The 21302-nt window shown below is 36.0% G+C and overlaps 1 protein-coding gene across 1 annotated transcript in view; it reads right to left on the bottom strand.

The window, feature by feature from the left end:
- Positions 1-21302, bottom strand: part of LOC141901362 (importin-9-like) — a 104460-nt gene that overhangs the window by 48460 nt on the left and 34698 nt on the right. The window contains exons 8-17 of the mRNA XM_074788555.1: positions 21026-21177; positions 20340-20438; positions 19699-19805; positions 18872-19011; positions 18338-18416; positions 16507-16741; positions 16194-16272; positions 15492-15640; positions 14643-14844; positions 11869-12071 (exon numbers count right to left, since the gene is read on the bottom strand). Of these exons, the coding sequence (XP_074644656.1) occupies positions 11869-12071; positions 14643-14844; positions 15492-15640; positions 16194-16272; positions 16507-16741; positions 18338-18416; positions 18872-19011; positions 19699-19805; positions 20340-20438; positions 21026-21177 (1445 nt within the window). The remainder of the gene's footprint in view (positions 1-11868; positions 12072-14642; positions 14845-15491; positions 15641-16193; positions 16273-16506; positions 16742-18337; positions 18417-18871; positions 19012-19698; positions 19806-20339; positions 20439-21025; positions 21178-21302) is intronic.

Below are 21302 nucleotides of genomic sequence, written 5' to 3' on the forward strand. Positions count from 1 at the left end.
CTCAGCCATCAATACCACAATTTGGATGTCATTTAAAACCCTGGAAGGCCCACAGTGACACTGGCGTTGCATAAATTTTGAGAGGCTGTGAAGACCATGTTCAAACATAATTTTCACTACCTTTTGGGCCCAATGTGACATACGTGTTACAACAATAGCGACATCTGTTGATAAAATCTTGAAATAATTTTTTATGGCAAGTGAGTCAACATGGTTGCCTCCATGGAATTTTTCACAGTCAAAAATTAGCAACTTTGGACGCATAATACTGCATGTTACAGGTATGTATAGCTCGTAATTTGATATCATTTGAGTGAATAAGTTAACGTAGAATACGGGGAACATCAGTGAGTGGCTGAACAAAAAGTGAATATTTTTTCCCAACGTATGTAACACCCGTGTTACATTGGGTCTTACTGGCAAATCATATTTTAACCTGAAAAATGTTATTTTGTGTTATTTAGGTGATCATGGCTACCAGAATAGAATAATATGATTTATTTTTCATCATCATGTCATGCAAGTTACAATATAGTTACGTTAAACATAGTTTTTACAGACAAAGGATGAGTAATCCTAGTAATCCTAATCGACGCCAAGTTATTCCCTTGAGCGAGGTTCTACAAGAGCTAGATATAAGACTATAATAACAGTGACGTCATCGATAATGATAGTAGTCTTGCACAGAAAATGCCGTGCAAAGAAAGTGAAGTGTGGTTGAAAGAGAACAGCTTTTCTTCAGAAATCGTGGATCAATTCAAAGGTAACTATCATTTATTAATCGCCTTCTTTGAGCGTAATAGGATTTAACAATATTCGTACTAAAGAAAGAATTAACAGGCCTACTCCGAATGATCAGCTGAACATTTTCATATCATTAGATAGCACTTGCTTTCTAAGGCCAAGCCAGGCTTAATGATATGAAACACTGATACGCACACTAAATGATATGAAAATATTTCTTGCTGTTTAATAAGAGAATTTCCATTTTAATTTTTAATTTTAAACTATGAAAAAACAATTAATGCGTAACACATTGCAGTAAAAGTTGACGTGAAGAGCTGGTGTTTTATATTGCTTACTGAGGCTAATAGGCTATAGGTCTATATGCTTTCTGAGGCGATTTTGACTCACTTAATCAACTTCAGTGTCAACTCTTATTGCACCATGGCATTTTCAAAAACAGGATACAATTCAGTTCTGAGTCGTCGCAAGTTGTGTCATATTTTGCTTTCTGAGGTACTATTTATAGTGGCGGGTTATATTTTAGGGCGGGTTATTGATGAATATAATATATATATATATATATATATATCTAATTCATCAATAACCCGCCCTAAAATATAACCCAGGGATGTTAAGTAGGTAAGTAATGATGGCAGATAGAATTCTACCCAAGAAAATTGATAGTTGAAGTTGTTATTTAATTAAAAATAATTTGAAATTAATTGAGAAATTCTAAATCTAGGTTGTATATAGCTATCATGCACTACAATGAGAATGCAGGAAGAGTTCAAGCAGAAACCCGGAGCGGTGAAAAACGATGGCTCGTCTATTATCCAAAATATAAAGAAGGCCATACAATTTGTGAATGAAAACTGCTTCGTGCTTATTGTCGATATGGTACGGCTGGCGTGACCGAAGAAAATAGTAGAATAGGCCTATATACACTGACAACGTTAGTCGTTTCAGTTCTATAAAATGTTATATCTATACGTCAATAAATATATGTGCCTGTGGCTTAAGCTTGCAATTTTAAGTCTTCTTTAATTTATGAAATTTTTTCTTAGATGACGTCCAAGCATTATCTGCATTGGTGGGTATGCTACACCGACCAACCAAAAGGAAGGGAATTCGATCTGATGGTGGAACAAGTAGAATTGAAGCCATTCAACATCTTATTCAGCATAAGCCAGTGAGTTAAATTTTTGTTTTGGCAATAGCAGGTTCATTGGTACTTGTCATTTTCAAAATTGTAACTAATCTTCCTAATTCACTGCCCAGAGAGAAGATGTGAAATCATGCCGTTGTACTTGTAAAAGTAGAGGTGATACATAGAGGCATGATTGCATTCAAATAGTATATTTCTATTTGCCTTATTAAGTAACATTGAGTTGCAATAATATAACCTGTATATTGTAAGTGATGGACTTTTCAGTCCTTTTACAAATGGGTCAGCCTCAAGTATTACAATTATCTAATACTGGTAATAATTTGTATTGCCAGGTATTGGCAAGAAATTTGTTGGACACCCTGTTTGTGTTTTATTACCTGTAAACATTGTTGTTTACTTTTTAACTTTTTATTCACAGGTTGGTACTAGTCTGGAAGGATTTGTGACGACAAAGAATAATCATTTTAAACAACCATTCTTACTGCATATTACTGATCAACAGGACCATAACCAATAGTATCTGGTTATTGAATCACTTGCCATCGAGGCTAGTGATTGTGGTGTAAACGCTATCGATCTCTGGTTTAAAGTACATTATGTGTTTAATTTGGAATATAGTCTTCCAGTGGCTGATGTTGGACTTTATCTTGATATGTTGATAAGGTTGTTGTTTGCAGATGACTCACAGTTATACATGGTCTGCAGGGAACCAAATACTGCTGTACCAATAATTGAAAAATGTGTCGTGGATATACGTGTTTGGATGAGAGATCATCTCTTATTTCTAAATGATTCAAAAACTAAAGTTATTTTATTCTCATCCAAATTCAGAAAAGTGAATAATGTTTTTAATGGATTATGCGTAGGTGATTCCACAATATTTCTCTCTTTAACAGTACGCAACCTTGGATTTTATTTTGATAGCTTCATGACAATGGATAATCATATTAAACATATCTGTAAAGTGGCATCATTTGCATTATACAGAATTAGTAAAATTCGATCATTACTCGATACAGCCACTACTGAAAAGCTGGTTCATTGTTTTATCACGTCAAGACTAGATTATTGTAACAGTTTATTACTTGGAATTACAGATTATCAAATGTCAAAACTTCAAACCATCCGAAATTCAGCAGCTAGGTTACATTGGTTACCAGTTTGTAAACGTATACAATTCAAAGTTTTACTTTTGGTTTTTAAATGTATTCATGGTCTAGCACCTCCTTACCTTAGCAATTTAGTGTCTCTGTACAAACCGAGTCGTTCATTAAGGTCAGCTAATATGTTTAAACTGTCTCATGTGTCATGCAATACAATTTTTTATGGTAATCGAGCTTTTGCTTGCGCTGCCCGTTTTATGGAATCATCTAGTTGTCCCAGGCGCCAAACAAATGCCCGCATCCCTCCCCGCCACGATGCTGACCCTTAGGAGGGGGTAGCATAATTATCCTGTTACAAATCAAAACAATTCAATTCAATCAAATTATATTTGTAAATAAAATTCTTACGGAAAAAAAGAAACCAGGGATAACCCCCAAACCGAACGGACTCACCTTTATGAGAGTGAATACTCCCTAATATCCTAATTCCCAGATTTTTACGGCGAAAAAATCCAACGCGTTCTACTGCGAGAACGCCAAGAAAAAAGATGACGGATTTCGCCGGTGGCTAAATGCAATACCGCAGGGCTGGGTCGTATAGAAAAACCATTGGCGATAAATCCAAATTTAGAAAATATTGGCAAAAACCATAGGAAAGGGTACAGTACTCGACGGAAATATAAGCTGTTGTATTATTAGTACTGATAAATGATTTTATGAGTCCCCTTTGCCTAATAAAATTAAGGTCTGTAAACCTATGTTCCTGTACATATCCGATGAAGACACTGTAGTGACGTAACTTAGTACATGTATGAATAAAACTAAAAGTTAGTCTATAAAGTGTCAAAGATATTATTTTGTTTAAAGCTTGATACTGGTCTTGGTTATACACATGTAGACTTTTGTGTGTGTCATGTATATTGGTATGAACAAATTAAATAAAATGTTGTAAATATCTTCTTGAAAACGAATTGCTTTGTGTTTTTATTATGATTATTCAGTGGATTTGAGGTCATAGTTCAATCACTCCAACTGGAGGCGAAATGCATTTAGCTTTATGTTCAAGTCGATTAACCAATACAACGGTTCATATGACTTTAAATTGGAGTTAACTGGAAGCGAAAATTAACGTAGGATTTTCCCCTTAAGTTTAAGGCATTTCACCCGAAGAAAGGTACCAATGACCAGAATTGAAGTAAAACGCCCCTAATCTTAAGTTGAAAATTTAACTTTAAGTTAAGGTTATTTTTTCAACTTTAACAGTAAAGGTATTTTACCTTGCCTGTCGGTTATCACTGAGCTGGCTTTTGCTTAAAGGTAAAATTATCCTTATTAAAGTCAATTCGCCTTTAAAAATTTCAGAGAGAACAGCCAGAAACATGCAGATGGTGATAACGACTCTGAATCAGATACTGATGACTTGGTAGGCAAACATTACCCATCATTGGATATGGATGTCCATAAATAAAATAACCTGCAGTGACGGATCCAGTATGCCACATGAATAGCTATTGGGGTAGTCAACATTTCTCCTGAAACTGCTTATTATGAGCATTAGCATGGCCATCTTGTTTTTGTCTGCAGTATACAAATTTCAAAAGATTTTCATAAAGTCGTTATCATATTGAATGCTGTTCTTTTTCAGGACTCGGGCATGGCATATGTAGTTATAGGACTGGATTACAAAGTTGTAACATTGTAATACCTTATGGAAATTAATGAATTGTATTTGAAAAGAATACATTTAATTAGTTGGTTAATTTTGGTTTTTTATTTCACCCCAAAATATTCGTCCGTTATCATTAAGGCCCAACGTGACACATTTTTCCCAAAATTTCCCAAAAAAATGTTTCAAAAATTGAAAATGAGACTAGCATTCGTTATTTTGATGCTTCAGAAGTAAAAATACCTAATACCATAATTTTCACTCTTGGGCCTTCCAGGGTTTTGAAGTTCTGTTGATGGAAATGATTAATGATGTCACTGCAGCAGAGTAGCTAAAATATATTAATCAGGGGCCGGTTTCACAAAGCGTAATTAACCCTTAATTATGATTAAATCACTAATCATGATTAAATTATCATTATTTAATCAAGTTAGGTGTTTCACAAAACGTAATTAACTTTAATTATAATTAAGTTAATTACAAAATTTAATTCTCCTCTAGAGTGTAATTAAACCATTTAATCATCATTAGTTTATCATTAAAAACAAAAAGCTGCAGATATTATTCATGGAATTTGGTGTTTATTAATTGATGACGGCAATTCCTACACTTATTCAGTTTTTCAGATTGTTTGGCTCAAATAATTTGGATTTTTTGCCTTTTGTAAAATGTCAATACTCTAAATTCTATTGATTTATTTTCAAACGTCCTATGTTTTTGTCAGCACGACCACCACATACTTAGAAGTATTGAATTAATTGATTTTGTCCATACATATGATAGATTTCTGTCAGTAGAGTACATATCCATGGAGTAAGTGTTAAAAAGTGCTAATCACTGCTCGGAAATAAACCCCATTTACGAGGATTTTATTTTGCTGACTGGAGGTGAGTTTCTATTTAAAAACTTTTGAGACATCTTGCTAAGTTTTTCCACTGGTTCCTGAGACCTTTCAGAGCAATCTTTAACTCCCAAAGGAGTGAATTTCTCTTTTCCTCTAAACAAGTAGGGATTTCAGGTTGAAAATTTCTATGTGTCCTATGTGTCTTTCTAATAGCTTAAAATGAAGAAGGGGATAGCATAAGCATACAGCACTTTACAGAATCAAAATTGGTCAAGCGGTTCAAAAGTTATAAGCAATCTAAGGGTGGAAATTTGGGGTATTTTTGTCATTCGATTGCGCAATACACTCTAGTTCATTTCCGATGAAAGTATCAGACAGGAAGTGTCTAGGTTTTGCTGCTTTTTAGCCACATAAAGGAATTAAATTCAACATTAAAACCAATATAACTCCGAGAATTTTTATCTGTTTAAAACCAAACTTGGTCAGTATGTTGTCTATACAAAGTTTGTTTAGATTCATGTAAGTAATTGCACAAATATGTAAATTAGGCTAATTTGCATACTAATTATCTAATTAATACCCACTTCTATAACCATTAACACGCAATACTATAGTTTATTTCTCAAGATAAATGATACTTAAGACATGGAATATCAATTTTGAGATAATGTACCGGAGATATCGTGCATCAGGGTGATACCGATTACCACGGTAACCATAAGGTAAGTATCAAGGCGGCCATCTTGAATCTAATTAACTACATCTTTAATGTATTTAGTTGATTCGATATGGCCTTATAGACCTTTATTATTTGAAATAACTAATCTTAGTGGATAAGTTCAATGTTTTAAAGCCTTCTGAAATAAAAGATACTAATAATATCATTATATTTCAGATACTCACTTGCCGCAGAAGAATAGGATAAAGCGTTGAAGAGATCTATGTACTACATGGTTTTCCGAAATTAAATCAAATTGAAATGAATGGAAAAGCCTTTGTTTTTCTTTAGAGATCCCTAGGCCCTAACAGATTTACCCATGAAATATCTATATCATGATATCTCAAATTGAGGCTCGAGGAATGGCGGCCATCTTGTTTTGCGTCGATATTTCATCGGAAAGTCAATTTTAAAAAAGTATGTCATGTTTGGTATCTAATTAAAGGTCTCCTTCTAGGCAAGTCATTCGAATGAAAAAGAAAATTGATAATATAATCCTCTAGAATATATTCGATTAACCATTGGTTGGTGGGTATTTTAGGCCTAGCAGCGGCAGTTATTTAGCGAAAGGGTCGACAATTGGAATTGAAAAACCATGAACAAATGAATAACAACTGCTTTTCAGGGGGATATCCTAGTATTCAAGATGAGATGATTACCTAAAGGTGAAGCAGATAGGAAAAATAAAATTTCTTTTTAGCAAAAAATGAGCTAAAATTTAGACAAAACTTGGATTCTTGTGCAAAATACTCAAAGTTTTTAAATTGGGTAGGCCTAACCATTATTCGTCTTATATATTGCCGATTTCGTAATAAAGTATGAGTTTAATGAGTGAAAGTGACGTTTTACTTGCTAAATTGACATTTAGAGTGGTAAAAATGAACCAGGAAGTGTTTTGATTAATCAGCTGGCAGCCGGTGTGAGCCGGCAGTGACCCGGATGTAAACAATTTGAAGCGCCTTGCCGACTTTAGGTCAAAATCCGCGAAAGACTACTCAATCAATCTTAAAAGTAATAATTGAAAACAATATATAAAGTATCTTATTTTATCATGTAGTAGAGTGCAAGTTGTTAAAATTATTAATTTTAGCGTATGAGCACTTTGAAGTGTGTTTACGACGTTTTCCGAGTGATACAGGGCCTACCAAAACTTGCACGCACCGACATGCTCTACTTGAAACATGTTCTTAAAATATTCTGAGGTCAAATATCCAGCCAATCAGCAGCCGGCTCGCGGATTTGACCCAAAAAATTGCATGCGTTATTCACGTGTTTGAAAAATGCATGAACAAACATGGCCGCCATCTTGTTTCCTAGAAATGAGCCGACGCGCGCCGAACTACGACTTATTGCTCCGTAACTAGGCAAGATACACTCATGAAATTTACACCACACTAAATAACCGGTAAATTGAGTATACTGAGCAAGTTTGGCTTCAATCGGATATAGAAAACGTTTTTTATGAGCGATTGAAAATTTGAAGCGTGGAAAACGCTAATTATGACACATTTTGATCACGTGACCTGAAATCCCTAAAACAAGGAAGGTTGTTCCTGTTGTTGATGCTTGGACAGCAAATGGCTGTCTAAAGTTCCGCCATTTTGATACAGTTAAATTGTAATTAAGTTGCCTAATTATGTAATTAGTTAATTTTGTAATTAAACCCTTTCGTGAAACCGAATTTTAATCGTAATTAACTAATCATGATTAAGGAAATTTAATCATGATTTAGGTCTTAATTATAATTAAAGTTAATTATGCTTTGTGAAACCGGCCCCATGTCTTTAAAGTTGAAGATAAAACAATCAAATTGGTTAGGAATCTTAGATACTTAGGAGACGAGCCATTCATTATTCATCTTGGAGAGAGTGATACAAACCAGTCAGAATCTGATGCGACAGGGGAGAGTCCTGGGAAATGGACTATGATTACAATATAAACATCCTTGGACAAATTAGGCAAATTTCGATGAGCTCTCCTTCCGGACCTAAAAATACAGGGCGATCAGAACCTGGCAACGAAAAGGGGCCATACCTCATTTGGTCCCCCTGAAGAGCAATTGCTTGATAATAAGTTTTTCAAGCTCGAACATCGAGGAAAGCAATCACGTGACTGCCAGGAGTGTCAACTGAGCAACTGGCAACAAGACAGTTTTACTGCAGCACCAGCATTGACCAACCCGACTAGCATCCAGTTCAAAGAGATCAGAAAAGACACTGATTCAATTGACTTATATTTCACCCTTCTATACACTGATTACGTCGTACATGTGTAAAATAAATTTCAAGTTTAGTACCTGTAAATTTTTGAAAAAATTGACAACCTGAAGAAGCCTGCCAAGTGAAGATTACTGACGAAAGCGCAAGAAAAAGGGTTGACCCTCATTTAGTCCCCCTGAAGAGATTGCTCAATAATAAGTTTAACAAGCTTGAACATGAGAAATGCAAACACGTGTCTGCACCGTGTGTAGAAACCAAGAAGTGGGCAACAGTCGAAGCGGCGCCTGCGTTGACCAACTGGCCATGCATCCAGTTTAATGCTTTAATGATTACCACACGGGCCGCCTCCTAAAATTTGATGCCGCCCTGCTAAAAACTCAGCGACCTGCCTAATGTTTTTACTGCCCTGCTTAAATTATTTTCGGTTTCGTTGTGGTATGCGTAATCAGGGTTCATTGTCTCAAGCTCAGGTGAAATTCAAGCTATTTCAAGCTAGATTTATACCATTTTCAAGCTATTTTTTAAGGCACGTTGGAAGCAATTTTCGATATTCGCTGCCGATTTGCCTATTTTTAACAGGTTCGAATAAAAATGTTAAAAAAGAGGTAAAATTTTGATTCCAGTGGACCCTCCGAGTTGATACGATACTGTTAGAGATGAAACCCGTTTATCACAATGATTTTCAGCATTTCCTAGCTTAAATATTCATATCAATCAAGATTTGGATATTAGGCCATCCCAAATTAATTGTCTGTTTTGCCGTTACACCTACTAAAATTTTTGGGATAAGTCAGTAGGAAGGTAGAATCATTTTTTTTTTGCAAAATTTTGGGGGAAAAAAAAACAACAAATTATCATCACCTCTTTTAGTGGAAACAATATCCCAAATCTGCGTTCAAAATGAAACAGCAGATTGAATACATGCACGCTATAACATTACCAGCTTTAATATAGTCACTAAGAATGAATGGCAGCTTATTGGAACACTGCCAGTTTCCTGGAAAACTTCAACTATAGTGGAGGCATGTTTTCACACTTAACTTCAAACATACGTAGCTCATACATCGGCAGTGGGTCGGCCATTTGTATCAAAAATAAAATTCATTTCAATGAATCCAAGAAAAAAGTTTCCACTCGGTACCTTTGAAGTCGGGTCGGTCGGATGACGGCAAACAGACCTTTATTTTTGGATGGCCTAATACGAAATTTGTAATGTTCAATGACTTTGACTAGGTCGCGGTGCCTTCAACATGGCTCTCACACCTGGTGTGGGATTTCAATGCCATTTTACATCAATGCTCGATAACATGCATGACTGAAATTTCCCCATATGTTCAAGTCTCCTCCAGACACCGGAGGGTTTCACCACAAGTCGCAGTGCAAGCGAGTCTCGCGATTCAATACAATTCAATTAATATCTTTATTGATGCCTAAAACATGATGCACGCGTAGAAACGACTCAAGAACATATTCTGTCTGCAATTTCATCGAAAAAAATTCGCGAAGAAGAAAATTTGTGATAATCAAGCATTTCAAGCCATATCTTTTTATTTCAAGTCAAAAATAATTATTTCAAGCTTTCGATCTATTTTCAAGCTGTTTTCAAGCGCTTGAGTAGTATTTCTCAAATTCAAGCCATTTCAAGCTTTTCAAGCACCGCGACGAACCCTGGTAATTTACGGGAAGCTGAATCACGATGACCCTACCAAGTTGTGAAATCGGATGCGTGAAATGTTCGAGTAGTTGGAACGTAGCCAACTTCTAAGATAACGGCGGTCTCTAGAATGATTTGCAGCTCAGCGTTTGGAGCCTACTATAAGTATCAACGAGAACGCACGCTGCATATAGCACGTGTCTCTGATCAATAAAGTTTGTTTAGCGTCTGTGCATCATCAATACATGTATGGGCAAATGAAGTTTATATACATTTTTGTTGACTGCATCATTGATATTGTTTCATATATATCTAGTAGGATTTTCTTTGAGCTGAGTAAAGGTAACACATCAAAAAAGTGATATGTAGCGGTGATAGTCAGCCTCAACGTGAGTGTGACAATGTATTAATATCCCTGGCCAAGTGCCAAGTACCTGGTTTCCTGGAAAACTACAACTAAGCCACGTGTTGAGGCATGTTCTTCTCACTACACGCCGCGCTGCCTCGGCGCTGTTGCTTGTAAAATATCTTATCTTATATGTCCCATTTGATTTCATCAAAATAGATTTTAACGCTTCAAAATCGTCTCGCTTTATTTTCAAAAAAATCGCATGTAAGTGTTCATGCATTCATTCTCTCCAGTGCGTAGGTCATTGTCAGTTTCTCTAATAATAGACAACCATCATAGTAACTGAGCCACTCACCCAGTTTTCGTTGATAGATTTATTGTGATATTTGGCGTCCAGCATTAAAACCATCTGTGACTTTTCACGAATTCCAGTATGATTTTCTGTCTCAGACACTCTGAGGGGCGTTAAATTTTAAAATTTTCTTCGAAACATACTGGTACCGTAATTAAAATCGGCGTATGTCAGTAGATCGTTTTAATACCACTAAAATATTCAGACCGTAGTCGAAGTCGAGGTCGATTTTTAGACCTACATTTCATGATTTTAAAATATATCCGGCTTATAAGTCGAGTCCCTTCTCTTAGAAGAATAATTACTTGTATCATTATATTGAATAGTTTGTTTTGATAACGATGTGCGCCTTCACGCACACTCAGGTATAATACACTACCATACAGTGATATAGTAGTCTTGAGTCACACACTATATATAGCCTAATGTATTAAGGGCTGCTATGAGCGCGCATATATGAACACATCGTTTTAATTGAAGCTGTGTCAAAACGAAAGAAGTTTTTTCATTAAATAACTTTATTTATCATGAATAATCATTCAAGCTGTTATAGCAGTGAGAAGATGAACACTGTTAATCAAGGATTAAACACTCGATTCATATGCCGGATTTTACGGTAAGCTTTACTACTATCATTGATCGTAGAGACCTATTGAGGTCATTGCAATTTTATACGCAAGAGCTAAAAATTTTGCCGCCAAAATAGTTTTTCGTAGAATTTTAACAAAGTTGACCATGTCATCGATGGAGGTTGGCTATGTCTTCGATCGCATCGAATATACCTCGTTTAAGCCAAGAACCAATGAAACAAATGCTCACATTAAAAAACGTACCGCGATTTTACATAATCGCCTGAATGCCAACTTCAATATCGCTAACAAAGGTAAACCAAAAATTAGTAGGAAAAGTAGAATTTGCATGCTTTTTCAAACCCTGTTCTCGATTTTTCTAGACCTGGGGCACCTTTTGACAGGGGTTCATAGTGTGGCAGGTTCAAATCTCTGCCCAGGCAGAATGGCTAAGTCATCATTGCCACACTTAACATTGCATGGTCAAAAAATGAACTTACCTGTATAACTGTTGGAGTTTCAGCTTGTTGCAGTTTACTTAAAACTGCTCTTAACATCAAATCTAGATCTTCGCCTAAATTCGTTCCGACTTTCGAGATTAAAATCGAGACGAGACGACCTACGAAAGCAGCCGTGTCGTCGCTGGTTTTAGGGTCTAACAATCGATTGACAACTTGTATTACATAATACAGACCATTATGACCTAAAAAAAAACAGTGAAATATACATTCGTACGTGTGTTATAACTCTTGTTCTTACCGGGGGACATAGAGACACAGGGAACTTTTGGGGGGCAACAGTTTCAGTTTGAGATTGGTCAGGTGAGATCTCCCGACTTTCGTGTTTTGTATTTGAGAGCCACAAAATGCAATAAAATGTGCTGGCAGATATTATAGACTAAACGTCAGATCCAGACCTTATTTGCAGTACAGTCGACTCCTCTGAATCCGTTTAAGTCAGACCTGGCAAAATCATACAGATTAACTGAAAATAAGGACTATTTGAAAATTCTCAGAATATTAATGCCTGGCCTAATATAGGCAGGAAATAGCCCTCAAGGGGTGTTTTATACCATAATCATTAATTTTGTCACATTTTGTTGATTTGTGTAAGTTCAGAGAATATAATGCAACTTGTATACTGTTTACAAAATCATCTTTCCATTTAATTCAACCGCTTGTGCTGGTATCTAGACGGGCGCAATGTAGTGTATAGTGATTGGTTGAGAGAAATGGGGAATTCCCAAAGGAATGAAAAGTTATCAACGAAGTCTGACCTAGGCCTCATAGTTAAGTATGATTCATTCACCTTTTTTGCAATAGTGACAAGAAAATCATTGATTATGCGTGAATGGACCAATGTTAGTACGGATAAAGCAAAAATACGGATTATTTCATACAGATTAACTGAATTATTTATTAAGGATTTGAGCAAAAAAAACGGGACTCTGAAAAAATTAAGTTACTAGAATGTCGCTGAAAACGACTGATGCCCCCACATCAGGTGAAACGCCCGAGTGTAAAATACACCCCGAGTGTATGTCGACCTATTTCTGAAGGCAGTAAATGAAAAATACAAAACGGCTTCCGGTTACCTTGACCTTTGACCTACAGGACTCGAAATCAAATCAGTCACTCACGGTCTCTAGGGTAACCCATCCATTACATTTCACAAAGTTATCTTATACAGTTTATGAATTAAGAGCCTGGAAATGAAAAATATAAAACAGCTCCTCGTGACCTTGACCTTTGACCTACAGGATCCGAAATGTAATCAGTCACTCACGGTCTCAAGCAGGAATTTATGACCCGTCACATTTAGGATAACCCATCCAAAAATTGTCACCAAATTATCTTAAACCATCTATGAGAAAGAGCTCGGAAATAAAAAATACATAACAGCTTCTAGTAACCTTGACCTTTGACCAACACGACCTGAAATCTAATCAGTTACCCACAGTCCCAAGGATAACCCATCCATAGAATTTCAGTAAGTTATCTTAAACCGTTTATGAGTTCGAGCCCGGAAATGAAATTCATGAAATGGCTTCCTGCGACCTTGACCTTGGATGCACCAGACCCAAAATCCAATCATTTACCAAGGGGCACTATGGCCAGCCTGTCAGCTTTTCATAAAATGGCAAATGATGATGCATTCTGTGGGTTAAATTTGTCAAAATACACTCCCAGCTGAGAGTCAATACCTAATAATTTACACAATACAATCGTAGAATACAAAAGTAGCACAGACAGCGACTTGATCTGGCAGGAACAAATACCTCAGATAAAACTTTTCCCTTGGTCTTATTGAATTTAATGCGGAATAGAATAGAATATTCTAAAATTTGCTCAATAAAACAAAATTGAATTGGATTTGATATTTTATGCAGAATAAAATTTGATTGAATTTGTAGTTTGAGCACATGGCTAATTAGCATATCAAGGTAATCTATCCGATTTAAGAAAAAGCTATTTTTTCTTGACTTTGCACAACGATCAATGATATTTTCTGTAGTGCTAATACAAATATTCCTCCCAAAAACCAAATCAACTAAAGCTTTCACAGAAATCGATCTTGAAATACAATTTAAGATCTAAAAATAGATATTTAAACTGAAAAATATAAATGTTCATACAGAGATTTTTCAAATGACCACTAACGCAAATTTAAAAAAAAAATTGAGAGAATTTTTTCAAAACGTGAAAGTAAATGTCTTATTGTGAAATTTGATTGTCAATAAAGAATGAATTGAATTGTCGGCAGCACTATGCCGTGCATGAATACCAATTTCAAGACTGATCACGCACGCTCAACCAAGGTTTGGTAGGCGCTGCTGAAATTACAAAAACGATTAAACAAAATCATAAAACAATGAAAACGACCACCGATATAGCCAATATACAAAAGGAACCTAGATTTTATCACTGCATTAAATGTGTGTAAATATCAGAGCCCAAGAAAGTTTCTAACGAAAGTTATCGACTCCCCAAGCAAGTTATCAATCCGTGTGATAGCAATATGGGCTTGCAAGCATGCAAGCCCATAAAAAACCATGACCTTGAAACTCACCACGATCATAGACCATATCATGCTCTACATCTTTCCAATTGATTGTGGTAACAAAATATCCTGTCTAAGGATTGAACCACTGGTACATGACCTCGACCTGTCAGGGAATTCAGATGAACCCTTTTCAAGATCATTGGGAAAATATCACCCAGTAATAACACCAATCAATTTACATGCAAGCTTTCAGCAGACAGTTACTACTTACCAGCATCATCCTGCCATTGTATAACCTGATCTAAACTGACTGACACGTAAGCTCTTAAACATTCACCTCCATTCTGCATGGCTGAATTATCATCGGTGGTTAATACGCAATGACACGCAGCTGGGAAAACCTGTTCTATCATCACAGGCGTCAATGGATGAGGGCTGCTTCTTACTAACGTCTCCAGAACGTCCAACGCTACCTAAAATTAAAGAAGATTTCCACCAAAATTAGCCTGCTTCTGGATTCTTGAGTATGTCTTTTCTTGAGCTAGGTAACCAACTTCTCTAAGGGATTAAAAGAATTGATATTTTCACAACTCAGAGCACATTCCATCAAATCTAAGACCATTTTGAGCTCCGCAGAATGGGGATCAAAATATTTTGACATGCACTTTTCTTGAATTTCTCAGATTTTCATGGTTTTTCAGATTTTCAAAATCATTAACATTTTTCTCAACATCTTCAATCCCTGGTTCTTAGTTTGTCTTGACCATATCTGCACTGGGTCTATTCACGCAAATTTTGGTGCTGTAGCATTGTAGTTTAATGATACAATCAGGTTTGAAGGCAGGTATTCATGGAGCCACTCTTAAGTCCATCACCCATTTTTGATAGAGATTGGCAACAAGTTAATTCACAAACCGGATGTTTAGGTACCTAAAAACCTTTGTTTCTAGAGGAAAAATTTTCATTCACAACTACAATTATACAAAAATACACCTCCTTACTAGAACCGCCCGAAAAATACTCATTCTTATTTCACCTCTTACACAATAACCGGTAGACAACCATATCCGAGAACATCCGGTATATCTAGCTAGTGAGATAGTGTTGATGAGAAACTTACAGCTTGTAATCCGGTGACTGCTTTATCCGGACTGGCTGTTAGTATACTGACTAGAGTTGGTAACAATCGCTGATGCAACGTCTGAACGCAAGCTTCATTCGATGACAAAACTTTAAATATATCCTCAACCAGACTGACAATCAGTGCATCTAGAAAAAACAATCTTTTATGAAATCTAATTTTCTTTAATACAGATAATTGGACCTGTAAGGATAAAAGTTTGACTTTGAGTAAAAGGTTACTAACTCAGGATAATTGCTTATAGCTGATTTGACTTAAAGCAAGAATAATAAAGCTTATAGATTGTATAAACCCTTTCAAAAAAGAAGCCATCTTGAAGACTGGCAAGTTTCCCAATGTCTGACAGATGGAGTTGTATTTTCATATCTGTGAAACGCTATGCCAGAGTTCACCATCCGAAGTTAAGCAACAACCAGCATTATGAATATGGCATCAACAAAAGATAGAAAAGCCTAATATAGTTGAAAAATTGTGAATCTGTGAATCAAATCAATTTACAATCTCATTTTATGAGAATTATCCATGAATCAGAATTTGAATATCGATTATGAAGTAAGAATTGGTATTCAAAGCCCACAAGTGATTGGTCAATATGTGATGGTATTTCAGCCCATTGACCCATGAGAAGTGTTTATTTTCAGCCTGAGAGGTAGAAAACTGGGTTTAATCAGTGCAACGTACCTGATGAGTATTTAAGTAAAACAGCGATAGCTAATGGGGCGATCTTGACTTCGTTCGCAGCTGTAAATGCTTTATCTACCTGTAAAATACGTAGAGATTGACCGTTCAATCAGCGCATGAAATTTTCATTGATAAATAGAATGTATCTGGAATAAAAGATACATCTGAGTAGGAAAAGATACATCTGAGTAGGAACACTTTTCCAGATTAATGAACTGATAAATGCGTCAAGTTATGTGGCAGCTAGCCACGTATATGTACATCCCAGTGTACACTGAATTTCACATGCATACATAATACATGAAACACTCACCGAAATGACGATGCTCAATGTTTCGAGTGACAGAGCAAGAATATTGACGTCTGCAGAGAATTGTTGTGCGATCGACACCAGTCCATCGGTTATGTTGCCGAGGAATGGAGCCAATAGTTGTGTATTATTCGATTGTTTCAGATGATCGAAGAATCCGAATGCAGCGCGTATTGCTGATATACGAACACAGGCTGGCCGCTCAGGATGCAGACCATTGACATTCACTTGTAAAAACCTATAATCATACAATTCAACACTTACTTAAGTTTGACATAAAACATGGCTGAATCACAAAATAATAAAGGACCTAGGGTCCAGTAGGATCAACTGAGTACCGTATTTTCCGGCCAATAAGCCGATTTTCTAGCCTCAGATTTTTACCCAAAATATCGTGATCGGCTTATTGGGCGGATACGATCTGACATAAAAAATCACTTCCTGATCTATGCCACTCTAATGCTCTCAATGATCGTCAAAATCAAGAAAAGTGGTCGATATTTATTTGAGGTCATTATTTACTACCAATTATAATCTATTTTGAACTATTTTATTCTTACTTTGATTGTTCCATCACCGCACAGCGGCAATGGTATACATTTATATAACGCGCGAGTTCATCGTACTACCACGTATCAGTTCATACATTAGTATATATGCAAATCAGCAGTGAGCCGCGTACTGCGTGTATGGCTGTGTGTATAGTAATCAGCTGAGTGAGTCTATATATAGCACAGTCACTCGGCGATGATAGTATACACAGCACTCTCACACATCGGCGGGCGCTACTGTCAGCCTCTTAAATCGTCAATTAAGACGAACTAATTGACAAATCAGTGAATTAAAATCTCTGATGAAGGACCTCGGCTTATTGGGCGAAGCTTTATGAAATCCATGTATTTTAGGCTAAAAAACTGCCCTCAGCTTATTGGCCGGAAAATACGGTACATATTTAGTTTCGAGCACAAAAATCGATTTGTTCTTGGATAAACAGCTGATAAAGATGAAATCATCGTAATCTGTGTAGTAAGCATGTTCAACTTTGATGATATACATGGTAATAGGTTTTCCCTATGAGTCACAGGTACATGGTAGAACAGTTCTTGATAATAATGTCACTGGGAAAGCCCTTCTAGATGTGATGTCAGGAAACAAGGTCAAACATCGATTAGTAGAATGGGGAAAAATTCAGTTTCGCACATTTTCTCCAAGCACTTCCAAACAGCTTAGAGCTGATGGCCGAAATTTGCCATATCAATTCCAATACTTATTTCCCTCCTAATGACAAAATATCAGTAATGTTTATCCATCGGTGACAATTTGTGCCACTAAGAGCTAACAGAGAGTTACTCTCAGAACCATTCTATAAGGATCAACACAGTTGATATTAGTTTCCATCAACATTTACATAATTGTATGTAAAACATGATATTTCAGCCAATTTCCCATAAACTGGACGGATTTCATTGGTCTGAAATGATCCAAAAGGGGGGAACTGTAAGACTAAAACACAGCTTCAAGCTGATTGATGTTGAATACAATAAACCGATGATACAAATGATTTTAAGCATTTATGAACTCATATTTCATAGTTTTCACATAGGTAAAAAAACTGCCACCAAGTGACGACTTTGAAAGACTGATAGTTTGACTTGAAGGGTAGTTGAATCGAAAAATTTGCCTTTGAAGATAACATATCAATTCGAAATAAAAATACGGCAGAAAATCTGAATATCAATTAAGATCCACCTATGCATGAATGTATGCAAAATATGACGAATAATCTGGATTTTTAGCAGTTCGGAGGGAAGAACTTGAGAATTAAGAAACTTACTGTTGCAGAAGTTCAGCAGTGAGGGATGAAGCAAATCTACTCGTCATCCACAAGGCTCTTCCCAATAAAAATGGTGACACTAAAAAATACATATCGGCTTTTTCTATATTGATATTTGAAAACTGTGCAAATGTTAACAAATGTTTAGAATTGGAATGAATATGGACATTTTTCCTTGGGTTTTGGAACTAGCTGCAGCATGCTCACTAGGAAAGTTGTCTGATAAGCTTAACATTCATAAATTTCAAAACTCAGCAACACCTGGTGAACATATACAGAAACCAAGGACCTCGAAGTCGTCACAATCATTAAACATGTCATAAGCTTCCATAATAGAAAGTCATGATCTACAAGTTTGCTACTGATTGTGAAAATATGCATAGGTTCTGATACACCAAAGCGTGTCCAAAACTTCCGAGAATAATTAGATTTTGTCAAAAGACAGACAGACGAAGGTAATTGTAATGGACTTAAGTTCCAAGTGACATAAAAAGGGATTTGAAATATTATCAACTAGGAATTCGTCAAGCCTACCATCAGCATTCATATCAGGCATGACGAAATTTTGCAGGAAAGTCACGATATTAAACTCTATTTTGCCTGTCGCTGCAGTGTCAAGAATCAATTGACGCAAACATCCTAAAGTTAGCATACAAATTTCGTGTAGTTTCCACCTGAAATAATGAGAAGTGCGAATTTAATAAGAGGCAACTAATCACAGCAAATGGTGTACAAAATGAAAGCTTATGGCTAGAAGGCCAGATACACATGACTTATGCACAAATCAATCTGCTGCCAGGACCCTACTTCCCACAGACAACACACATTTGAAGTCTGGATGATCTAATTTTGCACGCATGGCAATATGAAAATCTGTAGGGAATCCGGTAGGTGATGATGCACTGGTTCATAGTGAACACTATAGCAGTACAAACATATCGATAAACAATGTTTGACAGTCCAGGCATTCTCACACATAGGGACTGTTCATTGTAGAGAGGTAAAATGTTTGGTATGAGAAAAAGTGTTAACGTTTCACTGTTCATTGTAGAGACGTTCTACCTGGAACAAGAAAATTTTGGTTTCATTGAAAAAGCATTCATTGTGGGAGGTGTTCGTTGGCAACAGGTGTTTGTTATGAACGAAACAAAGATAGCTGGTTACCTTTGTATTTTTCTACAATAACATTATTCCGTAACATTTTAATTTCTGTCACCTTATTCAAAACAATGTTGCATTGTTTTAAATTGTTTAAATTGATGGCTGATTTTCTGAGGGAATGGGTTCAAACAGCAGATTGAAAGCTGCATGAAGTTCAATCTGGTCATCAATCCTGTTGTTAAATATGGCTATAATCTTACCAATGTTGATTTCCGGCATTTTTTAAACCATCTGCTTCTTGTAAATATCTCTGAACGCTTTTACAAATCGCGACAACTGCAATCGTTGGAAAATCACTAGCCAACGTCTGCAATACAGAACGAAAATGGATTTATTTTACAAACAAACAGAACTTTTCAACGATATAACATTCTGAGCTTACAACATGACAAAGTCGACATGAAGCTACCCAATAGATAAAGGGATAGCTCTGAATGTATAATTTGATATTCTTGGAGCCATTCCCATCGGATACATGCATGAAAACTAAAACCTAGAACCTAGTGATTGAACCGATGATACTGTGTAACATTTTGTTAAAACACAACTGATCGCATTCATTTACAAATTTAGTCGGAAGAACATTTATACAAACTCTGACCAAATAATGATTTTTAAATTTTCTCAGTACCGACTTATACCATAGCTGAATATTTTCAAAAACCATGGCATAGGGACCATACTCGAAATTGGTTCAACTCGGGTTCTTTAACTAGTCTCTGCTGTAGTACTTTCTACCATAAATGGACACGTCATGACACTATGGAAAATACTTTGAGTTACTGAACTGCGTATGTCAGTACTTCAATTCTCATTTGACAATCGAGCAGTTGTTACGAACCAGAAGTAAATCTTGGGCGCAAATCCGAACGGAATACGAGAAAGTGTCGTCATCTTCATCTTCAACAAACTGATCAGGATTTAGTTCCCACGTTCTCATCTGAAAAATACAAATATGCCCCTATATAAAGATTGAGTACTAATACTAATAGTCATTATACTAATAGTCTTTTATCATGTAAAAAGGCAAAAAGGACATAACACATCCTCCGCAGCCTAATTAGCCCCAGTGTGCAGTGACATACGCGTTAAGCCGTGATGTAATCACTAGCCAATCACATACCACATTTCAGCCCAGGTTAGAAAAATTCTTTCAGGAAAGAATGAAATATGACAGTGGCATTAATAAGATAAAATCCCACTATTTACAGATAAAAAAAATTTAAAAACCAGAATTTATTTATTAAATCTAAAATATTTAAAAGACACGACGTTTCGATCTCACCCTAGAGATCATCGTCAGGTGTCCTGACGATGATCTCTAGGGTGAGATCGAAACGTCGGGTCTTTTAAATATTTTAGATTTAATAAATAAATTCTGGTTTTTAAATTATTTTTTTAAATCTGTAAATAGTGGGATTTTATCTTATTATCCGTTCACCACGTTTGAGTGTGGTCATCGTTCTATGACAGTGGCAGTCATATCACAGACCAGGAAAAGGTACCTTCTCGATGAAATAGCCTTACCTGTTCTTCAGTCAACTGCATATAAAGCATTGCGTAATAAACAATGTCATCCATATTCTTCTTCACTAAATGCCGGAATTTGTTCACTTCGATCAAAACGTGTACGAAATCAAAGATCGCGATCACAAAATTATTGAATCCCAAAACTTCTCCTGAAAGAATTGATGTAAGAACATTTTCATTAATAAAGCGACAAAAAAGTTGGAGACCAAAAACTCTTTCACACTGCTAGACCTGTTCCCCCCGTGTTTTTTAATCATTTCAATCATTGCTATTG

Source organism: Tubulanus polymorphus, chromosome 3 (genome assembly GCF_964204645.1).
Source record: "Tubulanus polymorphus chromosome 3, tnTubPoly1.2, whole genome shotgun sequence".
In the NCBI taxonomy this organism is placed as follows: domain Eukaryota; kingdom Metazoa; phylum Nemertea; class Palaeonemertea; order Tubulaniformes; family Tubulanidae; genus Tubulanus; species Tubulanus polymorphus.